The sequence below is a fragment of the Trachymyrmex septentrionalis genome, unplaced genomic scaffold (genome assembly GCF_001594115.1).
Source record: "Trachymyrmex septentrionalis isolate Tsep2-gDNA-1 unplaced genomic scaffold, Tsep1.0 scaffold32, whole genome shotgun sequence".
Lineage (NCBI taxonomy): Eukaryota > Metazoa > Arthropoda > Insecta > Hymenoptera > Formicidae > Trachymyrmex > Trachymyrmex septentrionalis.
In genome coordinates this window covers 3,379,037-3,396,732 of record NW_017305485.1, presented here as the reverse complement: position 1 = coordinate 3,396,732, position 17,696 = coordinate 3,379,037, and the positions used below count along the sequence as shown (strand labels likewise).

Genomic DNA, 17,696 nt, shown 5'->3' with positions numbered 1-17,696 from the left:
ATATATAAAAGAAAATTAACTTCTCTTTTGAGAAAACACAATCAACATAAATGTCATTCTGTCTTTGTTATTTATTGAATACCAAAAAGGATAGAAGGATGGAACGACGTTCATGTCAACTGTAATTAACTCCTAATTAAAAAGAAATATATCCCAGTGAGAAATGATAATGGAATCGACATCAAAATCATCAAATCGACGTCAATTCGACATCGATTTCATTCCTCACGAGATATCGTTATTTTCGTAACGTGCAATAATTTTAACTTTTATATTCTAATATGTATAATGATAAACAAAATATTCCAAGTTTGCTACATTACAACTCTATCATAATTCAAGTCTTAAATTTCACGAACCGAGTAATGACTGTGTTAAAACATCCGTCTTTATAGTTTTAGGGCCGGTTGTTCCATCTTTTGATAAATTTTACCTATTAGGTAAATCTGGCAATCCACGCATGTGATTAGAGGCCGGTTGTTCTATTCTGGTAAATTTCATCTGTTGAGTAAATAGCAAGATTACCTAATCACATGCTCGAATTACCAGATTTACCTCACAGGCAAAATTTACCAAAAAAGGATGGAACAACCAGGCTTTAATGGCTTAATATAATTAGATCGATAAAAAATATTGAAAGATTGCAAGATTTTTGTTACTTGATATGTATAGATTCATGATCATAGCTTTTTATTGTTTGAAAATATAAAGTCATTATTGATAGAAATCTAATACCTCCTTGTTTGGCTTCGTCTCGAAGACGCCTGTTTCTTATTTGGAAGCGAAATCAGCTCCGTTTTCTTTTCATAGCTCCTGCTTCCTTATAAACGGAGATCATTATGGCCAGAACGGAAAGGCGGGAACTAAATTATTATGGTTCTTCGAAATCGAAATGAGATGATTAGAAGTCGTAACAAATACGGAATGAGCAAAAAGAACGAAAACTCGATTTCGGATCATCTAGCGCCATCTATCGTATCCAGATTGTCACTAATTTCTCTATTTAATTAGAGATACTGTAGAGATACTTGTATTATAAATTAGAGATACTATAAAGATACGAATTTCTCCGTTTAATTAGAGATACTTTTATTATAGTATCTCTACTTTAATCGTACACTAACGTCCTCTCATGATAACCATTCCAACTTCAGCACGAAATAACGGCGGGAGGGGGAAGGCTTGAATGATAAATGAATAGACCAATCACGATCGTCATCGCTACGGGGAATAGGAATTTTCAAGGATGCTAAATCACGATTGGTCGGTTCCGTTTAATGACAAGTGTTTCGTTGCTCTTTTTCTTTTTTATACGTTAAGGTGCTCTTGAAAGATTCTCGATTTTGCTTCTATTCGCGACGCAGATAAAGCTTAACGCTCGGAATATCTTTGCACACGCAAAATCACTTTTATCCTCCGGTCGACGCTTCTCGCCGTTTTTTTTCGTCAGGAGTTCAGCGATTTTAGAATTACCGCGGAGTGACAAAAGTGACGTTTCCTTTTGTTTTGGTCGAGCTTCCACGTCTCGTGTTAATCAGCTGTTGCGATTTTTCGAAAGATTGTATCGGATAGAGCATAATGCTCTAAGTGTTAATTTCTGAGATTAGTCAAGTTGAATCTTTGGATAACAATGAATTTCTCAGAGAAAGGACTGGATAGCCTACTCAAGGAAGAATGGATATCGAAACTGGAAGAGAAGACTTACATCCAAAAAATGTCAATGAACAACATGATCATGAATTATCTAGTCACAGGTAATGAATTCTAGAATCTATTGTAATCTGAAAGAATTGTCGCGGTAATATTTCGATGATTAGAAGGATTCAAGGAAGCTGCCGAGAAGTTCCAACAGGAGTCGGGAGTAGGTCCGACGGTGGAACTGAGCTCCCTGGATGACAGGATCCGTATTCGAGACGCTATACAGAACGGTCATATCCAGGAAGCGACAGATTTGGTGAATCAGCTACATCCTGAATTGTTGGACAACGACAGATATCTTTACTTTCACCTGCAACAGTTGCATTTGATTGAACTGATACGCACAGGCAGAGTCGAGGAGGCGCTTCAGTTCGCCCAGGATCAACTCAGCGAAGCTGGCGAGTCAGATGATAATATATTGTGCGAGTTGGAACGTACATTGGCACTGTTGGCTTTTGATGAACCACATAAGAGCCCATTCAGCGACCTTCTACATCCCACACATAGACAAAAAGTAAGTATTACCAAGGTCATGGCATACAGAAAAATTTGAACAGTAAGATATAAATAATAAAGGACTGTCTGCAAAAAAGGAGTAATATGGTGCAGTAAGCTGTCTTAAAGAATTGATCAATCACAGTTAAATGTGAGGTGAATAATCGACTATGACTAGTAATTTCTTACTGTTTATGGCTTACTACACAATAGGTCTGTTCTTTTTAGCTAAACTTCTTGCATGGTTCATCTTTTCTCTTTTTCTTTCCAACATGAGGAGAAAAAGAAGAAAGATGTACCATGCAAGAACTTTAGAAGAAAAAACTAAAAAGAACAGATCTAATATTATTCCTATTGTAGATGATCCATAAACAAATCGACACGTTGGTCATTGCTTAGATTATAACCTTATAGTTTCTGTGATTGGCCAATACGCTTACATCCTATAATAAGCCTCATTTTTTGCTAACTTGACTTGTTATTTCCTGATGTTATGCCATTATAGATTGCAAGCGAATTGAATGCTGCTATATTGAAAATGGAACACAGAGAATCTACCAGCCCTCGTCTCAATAATCTGTTGAAGATGATACTATGGGCTCAAGAGGAATTAGACAAGAAAAAAGTAAAATATCACAAGATGACTGATCTAGGTAGTGCCACAATTGAAGAAACAAAATAATTTTATAGTAGACAGAGATTGAGAGCGTTTCTCAGCCTTATTTATAAATGCGATAAATGAATGTCTTGAATTGACCTTTAAATGTAATCTTGTGTAAATTGCTATATTCATTTTGTAGAAAAGTATATTCGAATTTTAATCTTGTATAACAAATTAGAGAGGAAGATGGTGTGTAGAATCATTAATCTGTTATAATAAGAATGTAATGATTAAATTAATACATCGTTGTTACAATTAGTAAGTATAAGAGATAAGAATGCTTATTGCGATTATTTCTTGTCTTTCGAAATGTAATGTTAACATAACAGGTAGAGGTATTTTCAGACTTTGTGTACATGCAATATTTACTAGGAATAGACACGCAATATCACACGCAAATTAAGACTTACATATGACTCCGGCTATTAGCCTATATAAGGTAATATAATTGTAAAGATACATACAAATATAACATGTGATAATATGCATATTACAATAGTCTTAAAAAAGTAACAGCCTTCACAGAGACGCTCTTACAGTAATTATTTTCAAAGTTATAGAAAAGTTTATTTTTAGGATAATAGATAATAATTTCGTTTAATCTTTAAGTTAATGTCCCGCTTAAAAGTTTCCTTCCAAAAGATTAATATATTGTTTATCATAGTTTCCTTTCTATAATTTTTAATATATTTTCAATATAAAGAGTTCAATTGTATAATTATTACTAAAAAAAAAAAACAACTACCAACCGAACACATATTCCATTGCTTTTGAAACTAAACTGGCCGACTTCTGTGGAACATTTTCCGGCATCTGCGCGGTTTGTGGGCTAAAATGTTGATTGTAACCCGCTGCTAAAGATCTCAGCTTTCGTCGTCTCGCGGTAGGCGATGAATTAAAGGGGGATTGACTGATTCTGCCCATTGAAAGCGATCTCATGCTTCCATTCAGCTTGGCACGGTTTTCCTTGTCGCAACCCAGAACGACGCCCTCGTCCGTACATGGAATGACACCAATCATAATTGTGCCCGAAACGATACTACCATTGCACATAAGAGCCTTTTGCGCTTCCTGCTCTGACGCACACTTCAAATGTATCCAGTTGCTTTGGGGTTGTGGAGCTGGATGTTTATCCACTATACGAACTCTGCTGGAGATGTGAGACAGAACGGCGTTGACATCGATGGGTAGGAAACCGAAAACCGTCACCCATTGCAGTAGACTTTGCGATTCGTTTGTGCTCAAATTGAATGAACTATCTGGAAATATCAGTGGACTGCTTAAAGTATTCATCATGAGTTTGGACTGATTTATAGGTGTGGCTGTGATAGGCGGATTTGTGACTGCCACAGATGGTGATATGTGCGTGACTTCCAGAGTGTCGAATAGTCCTCGCGTTGGCGGTCCTCCGGTATGATTTTTTGTGCTTATTTGTGGTGTGCTAGGAGTTGTAGATCCAAACACCGCCTTCTGACGATTAGACCGGTAATCCGGAGAGCCGTAGGAAACTGGTGACATCACACTGGTATTGGTTAGGTTCAAATGGCGTGGATTATCTTGAGGACTTATTATGTTGATCTTTGCGGGCTGGAATTTTTAAAAAGATATTAGCAATGCAGACTTATATTTTTCAAATTAATAATAAAATGTACTTCTCACAGTGTTAGTGTCACCCAAGAGAAAACTTGGCAAATACGAGGAAGAATTTCCTGGACTACCAGGACTTTGGACAGGACTATTCATCGGTGATCCTAGAGTCATAGGCTCCATCTAACAGAATGATTAATTTTTTAAGACTTGATTAATATAATAAAAAGATTTTCTTTTATTCTAAAAAATTAACACAAAGTAAATATTATTTTATATAGAAGTTTTTAAAATTTTTTTAGATTATTTTTAGATTGGCACTAATTTTTAATTAGACGAGCTTGAAATATTCTAATCAAATATATATTTGAATTATTTCAAAAAATGTTTTGTCTCCAAAGTGACAATTAATTTTATAAAATCTGATAATATTTGGAAATAACATTAACAAAATTCTATTCTATTCTAAAAAAAAATTAACACAAAGTAATTATTTTTTACAAAAATACGGAAAGTTTTTTAAAACTTTTTAGGTTATTTTTAAATAGCCACTAATATTTTAAATAATTAACTAGACGAGCTTGAAGCATTTCAGTCATATTATATTTGGATTACTTACGACCTCAAAAAATGTTTTGTCTTCGAAATAACTTGCTAAGTGCTACGATAAATAATAATATCCGTTTTTCGGGAGGAAAGACGTTTTCGTTTTTATCTACGTAAAGAGGGCTCTGGAAGTCAGCTGGAAAACGGACGGGCGGGCGCGCGCGGAGCCAAACGACGAACCCCCAACTGCCCCCAACCTCGATGGATCCTTGATGACGCCATGATCTACGTCGCCGTGTCGCACAGCCGCGGAACGTGTAGGCGCGGATCCAGCCAGCCAGACCCCCTTTTTTAATCATGAGTACCATCGGCCGCGGGTCCTTCCTCCGGACGTGAAACGCATCAACGACCGCCGTCTAATCCGGTAATCGCTCGCATCCCGTAACGTCCGTCCGTCCGCGCGGATCGCGCTCTTGACGTCGCGTAGAGAGCAGCGATAAAGATAAAAAGCGTCTGCCGAGGTGTGTGCCCGCGCGAAGAGGAACACGGCCCTCTTCTCAGTTCTCTTCCGCACGCGCGTACGCGTGTGAGTTTGTCGTGAGAAAAATCTAATCCGTGGATCCGAGGGATTCATTGGGATTCATCAGCGGGGGTCCGCACCGGTCGCCCGCGTGACCCCCCCCCGCCTCCCGGGGGAGAGGGCTCCGTTGACTCCTGGATCATCTTCTCTACCTGCGCTCCGAATACGGAAACGGGCGATCCCTCCTCCCTCCCCCGGCTCTCCCCTCCCCAGCGAATGACACATCTCGGTGGAACGAACCGAAATCGTAAACCGTAAATAATAGCCGTCAAATTAGAGATAGATTTCATAGATATATATTTGTTGTATCGCGATATATTTGACACTTTCCTGTTGACAAATCTGTATTTTATATATGTCCCTCTTTCTCTTTCCTGTAATAAAGTGAAATCGGTGTTACATTTTTGGTTATTTTGGTTATTTTTTGCAGGAGGATAGCAAGAATGTCTGTGCCACCACCGCCACCGCCTCCGCAGGCTGGCGCTTCTGCTGGCCCGCCGATGGGCGATAACAGAGGTTTATTACTACAGTCTATAAGAGCAGGCAAAACTCTGAAGAAGACTGTTACTGTGGATAAGAGCGTACCTGCAATTGCTGGTAAATTATCGAAATTAAATTATATAACACTAAGGGCGGTGTTCATAACTTCATGGAATAGCATAATCGATTCTTATATTTAAGACTGTCTTGAGTGTAGTCTTCAGATGTCAAAAGCTAATCAGAAGGCTGTATCAGCATCTTAAGACATTACTTAAGATGCTGATTTTAAGACATTACTAAAGAACTATCAATACCACTCATAGTCCGTTCTTATTTTAAGACCATCTTAAATGATAATGTCTTAAGATGCTAATACAGCTCTCTGGATGATATTCATTGTTAATTCTTACTATAAGACTATCTTAAGTAGTCTTAAGATAGTCTAAGAGGTTAATACAATTTTGTGGCCAATATCCATAGTTTATTTCAAGTTTTAAGTAATAAAAGTCATGTCTCAAGATGTTTCTATGTATTCTATGATTGATTTGCGACTTGAAACTACTCAAGACAGTCTTAAATATAAGAATCAACTATAAATATCAGCCCGAGCAAGAGCGTATGATAGACAATGGTCAACTATTGTGTCATTTATGGAAAGTCCCTGGCAATACATGTAATTGCGCATACAATATAATTTTAATTGTTTTTTATATATGACACAAGAATTTGCTCAAACTTTATCTATCACTTGCTCGCATCTTGAGTTTTCCAGTAAAAGACGCAGTAAAATTAATAATTGTTGTTTGTCAGTGTTATAATAAAGATGAAATGATTCACTGTTTCACACTGGCTGCTTTTCTTTTAAGAGACACAGTCGATGTAAGCGTCATTTGTTATTCATTGAATACCAAAGAAGGATTCATTGAATACCAAGAAGGATAGATTAATTGATGTTTATGTCGACTATGTTTCCAAAAGGAAAGCAGCCAGAGTAACGCAGCGAATTATTTCATCTACGTTTAACATTGGCAAACAACAAGGATATTTCACTGTGTTACACAGTGTCGTTTGTTTTTTGCTAAAAAGCACCTTAGGTCTGCATACAACTATTAAATTCAAAAGCAAAAATGTATAAAGCGATTGTTGTGAAAAGTCAGGAACTATAATGAGAAACATTTGTTTCGCAGGGAGAATAAAAGCCGAATCATCGAGCTCTTCATTAAGCAATAACAATAGTAGAACTAATAGTTCTAGTGCAATCAGCAGCAGCAGTTCTAATTCTAGTAATGGTGGGCCCATGTCGCTCGGCGGTTTATTCGCGGGTGGTATGCCAAAATTAAAACCTACAGGACTGAGAGGACACATGACCGAGAAAGAGAGACAAAGTGTAAATAATTCTAGTTTTCTTCACTCGTCACCCGGGTCGTCCCACAGTGTAAAACGCGGCCCGCCACCAGTTCCGCCACCAGCCGCGCAGAAACCGCAGTTATTCAGTCAGGTAGAAAACGACCTGCTTAATTGGTTCTCACATATATCGTGCATATATCTGTAAAAATGTTTAATCTCGCACAGGGGCAAAGCAGCACCGATTCCGCGACGAGCACTCCGGAGGTCACGCCCAGAGGATTCGGGAAATCAACCATTGTGCCTAAACCAATGTCGTCTGCCACCTTGCACAAACCATCGCCGCCGCCTAAAAAGCTGAACTTAACGAGTAGTGCGAGCGTGGCAAGAGCACAAAGCATGCGATTACCGCGATCGCCACCAGTCTTGGTGCCAACAACACCGTCTTCTCTGCACCAGTCGCAGGATTGTTTAAATGAGGCCACCACGCCACAGCCCATGAGACCCGCGAATCGAATTCTCAGGCCTCCCGTGACAAGGCCACCGTCACCGCCGATCTCACGAGCGATCATGCCTACGACGAGACCACCATCGCCACCAGCACCACCGGCCTCGCGGTCGTACACGTTGCCCGTGACAGCTATGAGAGCGGCGCCGCCGCCACCGTCGAGGATCACGGTGACCGCGCCATGTATACCGCCACCACCACCACCGCTTCCTCATCGTCCCGCACCCACGCATCAAAGACTGGCACCGCCGCCGCCACCGCCACCGACGCCTCCTACCAGAAGTCTGTCGGTCCGCAACGGCGGCGCTCAAGCTGGTTCTGTTGACCTGGAAACGCGATTTTCTGATATGTTTCATACCGTGTCGAGTTTTCCGCCACCGGAACCCTTCAAGGGCTTCACCAAGGTTTATAGTAGCAGGAATGGTAAGAATACTCGTCCCAAAATATTCTTTGACTTATTTCTATAGCACTTGACGCTTGAGATAATGATGAGTTTTATACATTTTTCTTTTAGTTCTAAAACTAAACAAACGGTATTTTCTACATTGCCGCCCATCCATACCCGTATCCTTTAATCGTATCCTGAATACGTGCATGTTGCCAAAGTTTATTACTACAATCCCTCGTGGAATGCATACATAGCTCATATGTATATTTTAATAAATATACAAAACATGATGCATCATACATGACACATTTGTTTATTTATGATATTGTTTTTCAAGGTTTCTTTCAAAATATTAACTTTCGTTGACGCTGCTTCTCTATCTTCCAGAACAATATAGACATGAAGACAATAAACGCGTGTGACACAAACAGCTCATATTTGTTTATAACCAGGCATGAATATATGTATATATTAAATTGCATGCTGCTAATTGCACTTTTATGGATATTCATAATGGAATTTATAAGTTCGTACATTGATTCGTTCGAAAAGTAATTATGACATTTCAAAAATTACAGCAGCAAAACAACAAGCACCAGCTCCTCCACTTCAACCGTCTTCTACTCCTAACACACTGCATTCGTTAAATACTTCGTCTGGGAGTAAACAGTGGCAACACAATGCGACTTCTTTGGCATATTAAAATCTGTGCATACTTAAATCATTGCTTCGTGCATTGATTATTGTTTAAACTTCTCGATGCTGCCACAATAAAGTAAAATATTAAGTGAGCGTGAAAAAGTGTGAATCGGCAGAGTATAAAAAGTTTGAGAGAGAGATTCCGAATTCGTGAACCCAGTTATACAATAAAACGTTTTAGACAATATTTTCTGTACAGTTTATCTTAGAAGAAAGAATATATTTAATATAGATTATAATTACACATATATATATATACATATATATATGTATATAAAAATATATATTTTATATATATGTATATGTATATATATATATATATACACACACACATATATATATATACATATATATAAAAAGAATCGTTAACTTTAAGTCTGTTATAATCTTACAAAAATCTATAAAAGAGATTTAGGAAGGCACGTTTATTTTCATTCTGAAAATAACATACTCATTTATTTCTCTTAATCATTGTATTATATTTTTCCTATTTTTATCTTTGTAAACTTAATAAATATCAGACCAAAATTCATCGTATGCATTGTATCGATGTATGACGAATCATCGGTCATTGATAGTTATTTAGACATTAACAAAGGCCAAAATATATAAACATGCAACTTATTTTTCAATACTAATAAACGATTGCACATACATACACAAATAGCAGCAATTCGTTGACTTAAGAATATTGTATATTAATATTGTATAATAAAAATACAATCTTTATATATACATGCAGGATATATGGTACCACAGATATATTCTCAAATGAAATAGAACATACTTTTATCTAACAATATCTTTTATTACTTTCTTTATAATGGTAATATTAAATGTGTAAATCTTCAAATTCTATTGCATATCAACTGTCATAGTCGAACGGTTTGTTTTAATACAATGCATTTTAAAGAATGATAAATACAGATATCTTTGTAATAACAAATTCTTGTTTGAGAGTTACATTCTGTAGTTATCAAAAAAGAGAGGCGCGTTAAATTAATAAATAAATCATGCGCATAATTGTCTATATTTGTTTCGGGGAAAAAGTATTTAAAAAATAAATAAGATACCTTTGGCGATGAAATGTCTCGAAAGAAAGTAAATAATAGTCGCGTGATACAATTTTAGTTAATTAAAGGGGATACTCCTTCAAAACTTGTCGTATAATGCATTACTTGTGTGTTGTGTGGTATATAGAATTTCTTTCACCAACCTCGGTTAAGTTAACCGACAGTTAATGAGGCTCATTTAGGCCCAGTTTCACAATTCGTGATTAACTTTTAATCGAGATTTAACTTATTTTAAATAATAACGAGTAATAATGAGTAATAATTGTGAAACTCGTCCTAAATGAGCTCCGTGTAACCGTCGGTTAACTTAACCAAGGTTGGTGAAAGAGACTCATAGAACAACGTAAGATGATATTAATATCACATTAGACAAAACTTAACTTTTTTTATAATTCAAGCTCCTTTTCAATAATTCTGCGATATTCGTCGAAACCTTCTTCGATACAGCGAACTGATCCTTCTCCGCAAACCCACAATTCTGTACAAACCATTTGGATTAAACGTTCGTCATGCGACACCAATATCACACCAGCCTGCAATAATAAAATATTGTTTGAATTATACACACACAATTGCAGATATGTGAAATGAAGAATTTTGAAATTGAGTCTTATTGATAGTCGTCAATAAAAAATAGTAATACTCACTTGGCAGTTGTTGAGGGCTTTACCCAACGCTTCGATCGATTCGATATCGAGATGATTCGTAGGTTCATCAAGCACTAGGAAATTCGGCATTGCGGCACACATCAAGGCGAACGCTACCCTCGACTTCTGCCCTCCCGAAAGAGAATTTATGACTTGTAAAGCTAAATTACCGCTTATACCGAAACTTCCAAGCATTCGCCTATATTCCTCGATTGGTTTACCTATCAGAACGAACACAGTGTTGAATTTCTTAAATGGGTCTCGTGTCTGTTTTGTATCGCGAATACGTACCGGGAAAATGTGTTTGTAGCAATTCAACAGGACAAACACGCATGTCCAGTTGATCGACATGGTGCTGACTGAAATATCCAAATTTCAGATTTCGATGTACATGCACCGTACCCCGCGTCGGGCTCAACGCGCCTGTGATTATTTTCAAGAGAGTAGTTTTACCAGCACCGTTCTCTCCAACGATACAAATGCGCGATTGCAAACTAGCAGTAAGGTTCACATTGCTAAACACCATGTCGGTCCCGTTATAACTGTACGAGACTTCATTGAGTTGCAATATCGGCGGACTTAGCGGTTCAACGTCGGGGAAATTGAGGGTCACTTCGCTCTCCTTCTCCATTGGCTTTAATTCAGGTCTGTCGAATAACAAACAAAAAAATGTAAAGTAAATTTCGATCGTAAACTAACGAATTATTATCCGTGTGATCAAATCGTTAGACTTACAATTTCTCTAACATCTTTATCTTGCTTTGTACACTAGACGCGCGATTAGCATTGTATCTAAATCTATCGATAAATTCTTGTACATGCGCTCTCTTCGCCTGTTGAGCCTCGTACTCTCGTTGTTGATTTCTCTCGCGTTCGCCTTTCGTTTTCACAAATTGCTCATAATTGCCACGATACGGCTCTATTTTCTGCCCACGCAAATACAGAATATCGGTGGGTACCTGTTGAAGAGGTAAGGATAAGTATGTATATTTATGGTGAAAAAATTGTTAAATCGTTACATCAATTAACTTTAAAAAAAATTTATTTTTTAATGAATTTTTTTTTAAATCTTTCATTAATCTTTCATCGATAATATATCTTTAAACCATTGATATATGATTTTAAATTCTAATAGATAAATTTAAATTTGTAAAAAATAAATAAAATACAATTTGACTTCTATGATGATAGAAACTAGTTAAAAATTTGACTAAATTTTTTTATGTAATCTGGAACAATAACAAAATTTGTTCTGTTTTTGGAAGACCTCTATTGCTGACAAAAGAGTTAAAATTCCATTATTAACATATCTCTCTTAGCTAAATACATCATACTCACAGTGTCTAAAAATTTTCGGTCGTGCGACACTACGAGTAACGTTTTCGGCCACGTTTGTAGATACTTTTCTAACCATAATATTGCTTTAATATCAAGCATGTTCGTCGGTTCGTCAAGTAGCAATAGGTCCGGCTTGGAGAATAGTGCCCTCGCGAGAGCGAGCCTCATCCGCCAGCCACCAGAGAATGCTTTGGTCGGCCAGGACTGCTTTTCAACGGAAAATCCAAGTCCTGATAGGATTGCACTTGCTCTAGCAGGCGCCTTGTCGACCTCAGCTAACTGCATCGCCTCATATATCCGGGCTAATTCCTCACCTAACGCATCGCCTGTCTTGGAACCGTCCTTTTCTATCGCTGCTTGTAGTTTCGTCTCTTGACTGAGTAACGTGCTCCGTTCCTGATCGCATTCCAGAACGGACTCGAGCGCGGACGTGTCGTCGCCGGCTACTTCCTGCTCGACGTGCAACACTCGCACGTGCGATGGTATTCTCAGCTGCTTGCTAAAATCAATCAGGACTAATATGCAATAATTAGAGATATCATTTCCCAGAAAATAAGCTGAAGTTATTTGACATTAAAATGATGTTTTTAACACATTTAATGTTTTTAATGTATTTGACATCTGCTTGTTTGCTGGGAAACTAGTGATGACATATCGCCATAATACCTTGATATCATTCGAAGCAAGGTGGTTTTGCCAAGTCCGTTTCTACCAATCAGACCGTATCGTCTACCAAATGCAAGCGTCAAGTCAGCACCTTGCAACAAGACTCTATCGCCGTAAGCGACATCGAAGTTCTCTATTCTGATATCCTGGGTTTTGTTCACCCCACCTTTTGTCTCCATCCGACTATCTTTCTTACTTGTCATTTGACTGGCACTGGCGGCGCTTTCAGCCGCATTATTGGCAGTGTTAATACGGGAAGTCGATCCTTGCTCATTTACGATTCGTTTTTCCTGTTTCTGTTGCAACTTGGCCTCGGCTTTCTCCAGTTTCTTAGCATCTACTTTCTGTCACAATAACGAGCAATATTAACATATAAATAACGCCTAGAAATAATTAATTCAGCTCAAGTTCTTTTACCGTTACAAAAAATTTTTTTTTAAATATGAAAAAAATTCAGGCTCACTTTTCAACGTTTTTATTACATTACCAAATAGTTTTTTAACAAGATATTTTAAGAAAGAACTCTGCCCCCTCCCCTCTTTATTTTGGAAACTTAAAAAGTGAAATTTCACTCGTGCCAAAGATTGCAGATAAAGTAAATTAAATGTAAAATTAATGAATGACACAAGTCAACACAAGTCATCTTTGTTACTTAATGAATATTAAAAAAGACAGGATGACTGTGTCAATTTGTGTCACTAAATGGAAATCACCCAATAATATACAAATAGATAAAAACACAATAAAAGATGAGAACACTCTATGCAAGTAGCATGATATATTCTTTATTTAAAATAAATGAAATACAACTATACATTACCATTACATCGTCCCTAGTTGTAACCCATATACTCTTAATCTGCTCGACTTGCGCCTCTAAGGTAGCAGCCAACGAGCCCAGGTGCACCGGAGCATTTAATACTTTGTTAACGCCGTTTTTTCTCCTGTCTATGTCATCATCATGGTTTGAACTACCTTTCAATATTTCTAATAGCCTCACGCATATTTGTCTGTAAACAGAGAATAAGATATAATAAATCAATCTACTACCAAGAAGCGATGAATCTTACAATCTTTTTTAATTCAGCAAATGAAGAAAAACATGATAAAACTTCCGAATATAAGAACAATATTGTTAATTAGTGTTAATTATGGTAAATTCGGTCACTCGTACTACACAGGATTAGAATTCACTGCTTTATATAAAGCATCTAAAGATATGTGAATCAAGGTTGAATTAAATCATTGAAAAATGACTTGTAATTAATAATTATTATTAGGTTGAATTTTAATATACAGATAATAAAGAAATTTCTATGACACGTGATTCAATTCAATTAATACTCGAATAATGCTCATACATATCTTTAGTATCCAAAGTATTACAAAAACTGACATAAAATATCTGCAGTGGCATATAATATAATCCATTTTGACAATAAAATTGATTTTAAATATTGAAATTGATATTAAATAACTTAACAATATCATTATTGGATATTTAATCGTTAAAAATATTCATGTATGTTTTTACAACTTAACTATGCTAATTCCATGTATAGCAGTTTTCAATTGCATTAATCTAATGTAACGCGAGTGATCGAATTCATTATTAGAGTGACAAATGCGAACACATTTACAGACCTAACCTCGTTTTCTGATTTATCCTCGACCTCGTGCAGAACCTGCCCGATCGCCTCGTACACCTCGTCGCCATCCTCGAAGTCATCCTTGGAGCTGTCTAGGATACCTGCATGCGGAATGATACGCGTATCAAAGCTGGGATAGTTCACCGGATATCAAACCGCGAATCTGGCCGCATAGGTTATTCCGCGGCACGGGAACATACCTTGCACGTATTGATACAGGTCGTCGTCTATCGTTGGGAACTGGCTGCGGATGTATTCGCCGCAGATCGCCATAATACTCGCCACTCAATTTCCAGAGGGTGAACGTTTAAAAAAAAGGGGGGAAAAATCCCGAGTCGGGAGAGCCACGCCAACGAGTATCGCTCCCTTGACAGACGGTCGTGTCAAGTGAGTCGTCTCCGCCGATCTACGTGAGTGAACACATGTTCGCCGCCATCTTGGAACTCGCTTCGACACACGGTGGCTCAAGAACGCGTCGACCGAGTGACATTTCGCGTCGGGATGCAAGGGACCGTCCATCCGCAATACTCTCCGCGCGCAAATCGCGAATTTTCTCGGGCGTTTTCGCACCACCTTCGCGACTCGCCACGTACAAGTGTTTTTACATCCTTTTTGCGTTCAACTGATCGCGGTGGTGGGTCACCATTTTGAAGCTGTCAAACGCCGAGCCTCCCCGCTGACGATACGCGAGCCCTCGGCCTCGGAGTCGCGTCGTCCGGGCTCCGACATCCACGATTGTCGTATTGACGACCAACTCACGGATCTTCAGGTCGACGGCGGAAATCGCGACGTCATCGTCGTCATTCATCGTCGTAATTCCTCGATACCTCACGCGCCCTGCCAGCTTCCTTCTCGCTGTAAATAATCATCGTCGTCGATGGGATCAGGTCAAGTTCTCCGATCATTTTTTATGCACCCTCGTTGAAGTGACGTTAAAAAGCGAAGGGAAGAAGAAGGTATAGGGTAGGAGGAGAAAGAAAAGTCGTCGACGGGGCGCGAACGCCCCATCAGGAAGGGACGCCCTGGCGGAGACTCGCAAGAACGACGGGACGACCGACGTCGTGGAGTCGAATGTCGAAGGGTTACGCGCGGACATGGACGAGCATGAGATACTGCTTCTTCCGCCGTTCTCGGGTGCCAGCAGCAAGGAACGCGCCAGGAAGAAGCTCTGGCGTAGCGCGGTAGAGATAGTGGCGAGCGACGACGAGGATTCGGATGCGGACGAGCACGAGTGCGCCTTCTTCCCGGCTAAGCGACACTGCACGCAATTGTCCAAAGCCAACGAGGCTTGTTCGGACACGGTAATTTGATTCCATTGATATTCATGTTACATGAGTTAATTTACAACCTTAATTGATAAAAAATTGCTGAAGTAATTTGATTTGTTGACTGCTTGTCAACAGACTGTATCTGTGACTTTACAGTATTATTTTATTTATATCCACTACCAATGTATTAATTAACTTTAATCTTGATTTAATTTACTTTTCATCTTCTAGTTCTAAGAAATCAAAGATTAAAGCTAATCTACATACATTGATGGAAACAGATCTTTTTTTATGCTCCTTTCTACTAATATAGATTAACTATAATTTTGGTTCAACTTATTCTTCATCTTTTTGTAATTTTTAAAACTAGGAAAAGATGAAGACTAAAAATTAAAAAAATTTCTATTAAATTATCATATTGGTTATATTGAGAACTTAATAAATTCATATACACATATATATTCTGTGTTTATTATTATTATATGCTTAATATAAATGTAGAAACAAATTAAACAATGAAAATCTCAATATACTTTATTGTGCTGTTAGCTAAAATATATATTTTAATTCGAAATACTACTTGCATTCACTTTTACACTCATATTAAATCAATGTTCAATGATTTTAATATTCACCAGTGTGTACCAGTATCAATTGAATTTTGAATTGTTATTATTATGGCTATATTTCGATATTCGTGCCAGTATTGAAAATCTATGTGCACGCAAATTACAGATTTTCAGTACCGCCAATGAATATCGGAACGCAGCCTCTGAGAAATAGTTATCGATTATATATCATGATTTGTTATAAGAAATTGACCGTGTTCAGCAAAATATTTATTCTGTAACTATTAGAAGTTTTCTTCGCAAGGGGACTTCTCTAGATTTAAAAGTACAATCTAATTAGCGCATAGAAAACTTCTGACAATTGCAAAATAAATATTCTACTAAACACATAATTAATTATTCTTCTAGGAACAGCACACAAGTACAGAGACACCAGCTAGCAACGTGGGAAATCTCGATTACGACGAAATTATATACCAAATACAGATCGAAGAGAAGCTAAAGTTATGGCAGGCTTTCCAAGAGGAGGAGGGATCCATGGATAATAGCATCAATGAAGTTTTGGCTTACTACAGAATGATGCATCCATCTGATCCTTTGGAGGAAGAGTCTGTCGGTTCCAGGTTTCATATGTCGTACAGAGGGAATGACATGGAGGACACAGCGGTGACGATGGCGATCCGTAATCACGGCTTAGTCCAGTCGGCCGAGCTCCCTCTTCAGCCTCATTACTGTAAATGCATAGGTGTTGATTGTTCCTTTTCGTCCAAATGTATGTATGAACTCGAGGACTTTCCTTACGGGACGGTCTACAGCAATGTAGAAACGGGTCGATGCAATGCGTTGGATGCGGATAAAGTATACGAGTGTGATCAGCCGGAAGACTTCCTAGAACGCGCCGTAGGTGAGGCGATTAAGAAGAAAGGTCTAAGCGCTCTGAGTGTGGATTACGGTTGAATACGCTTCATTAATGCCTGCTCTAATTCTTTTGATGTATTTATATAAATATATATATATATACACAGTAGCGTAATATATCCCTAATTGTTGTGCTCTGTAAACCTATCGCGACTTCGTTTTATAGTTGATTTTTGTCGTACGACAGTTGCAATGCGTTATCCTACGAGTGATAATCTCGAAACTACTTTATACTCGAATATAATATACATATATACATTCCGATGTAATGACTCGCTTACGACAAAACTCGAACTTTATTTTATTCAGTAATGTGGTGTAATGCCGACATTATTATAGCGATATTTTCCGTTTATTAATCCTCTCAATAGCCAGCCATATAGTATTAATACTGCGTTAATTATATTTTCATACAAAATTGTAGGTATGGAGATATAATTATTGTGTCAAAATATAAATATATACATGTTAAATCAAATTAGCTTTGTAAACGATATATACTTGAGAAGTATAAGCAGCTATTTTGATTATAGTATAAAATTTGTTTTAATCAGAAACGCATATGTTTCCTTTTCTTTGCAG

General features: G+C 37.8%; 5 protein-coding genes across 9 annotated transcripts; 3 read left to right on the top strand and 2 right to left on the bottom strand.

Annotated features, from left to right (window-relative positions):
* Positions 1-1,293: 1,293 nt before the first annotated feature.
* On the top strand, positions 1,294-3,557 carry LOC108750068 (glucose-induced degradation protein 8 homolog). Its single transcript, XM_018489287.1, has 3 exons — positions 1,294-1,754; positions 1,818-2,212; positions 2,699-3,557. Exons 1-3 carry the CDS (start codon positions 1,631-1,633, stop codon positions 2,873-2,875), a joined length of 696 nt encoding a protein of 231 aa, XP_018344789.1. The 5' UTR covers positions 1,294-1,630; the 3' UTR covers positions 2,876-3,557.
* On the bottom strand, positions 3,551-5,135 carry LOC108750067 (nucleoporin NUP53). Its single transcript, XM_018489286.1, has 3 exons — positions 5,061-5,135; positions 4,514-4,624; positions 3,551-4,441 (listed from the first exon to the last, which is right to left on the bottom strand). The coding sequence occupies exons 2-3, from the start codon at positions 4,622-4,624 to the stop codon at positions 3,596-3,598; spliced, it is 957 nt and encodes a 318-aa protein (XP_018344788.1). The 5' UTR covers positions 5,061-5,135; the 3' UTR covers positions 3,551-3,595.
* A 50-nt stretch (positions 5,136-5,185) lies between these two features.
* On the top strand, positions 5,186-9,203 carry LOC108750066 (WAS/WASL-interacting protein family member 3-like). 4 transcript variants are annotated; one of them, XM_018489283.1, is made up of 7 exons: positions 5,423-5,821; positions 5,998-6,164; positions 7,235-7,545; positions 7,620-8,322; positions 8,414-8,476; positions 8,675-8,739; positions 8,866-8,939. In XM_018489283.1, the coding sequence occupies exons 1-6, from the start codon at positions 5,784-5,786 to the stop codon at positions 8,707-8,709; spliced, it is 1,317 nt and encodes a 438-aa protein (XP_018344785.1). In that variant the 5' UTR covers positions 5,423-5,783; the 3' UTR covers positions 8,710-8,739; positions 8,866-8,939. The 4 variants fall into 4 exon arrangements, with proteins under 4 accessions (XP_018344786.1, XP_018344785.1, XP_018344787.1 ...); XM_018489285.1 differs by lacking the exon at positions 8,414-8,476; XM_018489284.1 differs by lacking the exons at positions 5,423-5,821; positions 8,675-8,739; positions 8,866-8,939 and adding an exon at positions 5,186-5,411 and having other exon boundaries at positions 8,414-8,668.
* Positions 9,204-9,853: 650 nt separating this feature from the next.
* Positions 9,854-14,789, bottom strand: LOC108749852 (ATP-binding cassette sub-family F member 3). 2 transcript variants are annotated; one of them, XM_018488836.1, is made up of 9 exons: positions 14,560-14,789; positions 14,355-14,460; positions 13,531-13,720; positions 12,711-13,054; positions 12,045-12,543; positions 11,442-11,665; positions 10,998-11,353; positions 10,707-10,927; positions 9,855-10,592 (listed from the first exon to the last, which is right to left on the bottom strand). In XM_018488836.1, the coding sequence occupies exons 1-9, from the start codon at positions 14,630-14,632 to the stop codon at positions 10,446-10,448; spliced, it is 2,160 nt and encodes a 719-aa protein (XP_018344338.1). In that variant the 5' UTR covers positions 14,633-14,789; the 3' UTR covers positions 9,855-10,445. The 2 variants fall into 2 exon arrangements, with proteins under 2 accessions (XP_018344339.1, XP_018344338.1); XM_018488837.1 differs by lacking the exon at positions 14,560-14,789 and having other exon boundaries at positions 9,854-10,592; positions 14,360-14,428.
* Positions 14,790-15,227: 438 nt separating this feature from the next.
* On the top strand, positions 15,228-17,486 carry LOC108749894. The gene is made up of 2 exons (XM_018488909.1): positions 15,228-15,660; positions 16,605-17,486. The coding sequence occupies exons 1-2, from the start codon at positions 15,454-15,456 to the stop codon at positions 17,151-17,153; spliced, it is 756 nt and encodes a 251-aa protein (XP_018344411.1). The 5' UTR covers positions 15,228-15,453; the 3' UTR covers positions 17,154-17,486.
* The last annotated feature ends 210 nt before the right edge of the window (positions 17,487-17,696 follow it).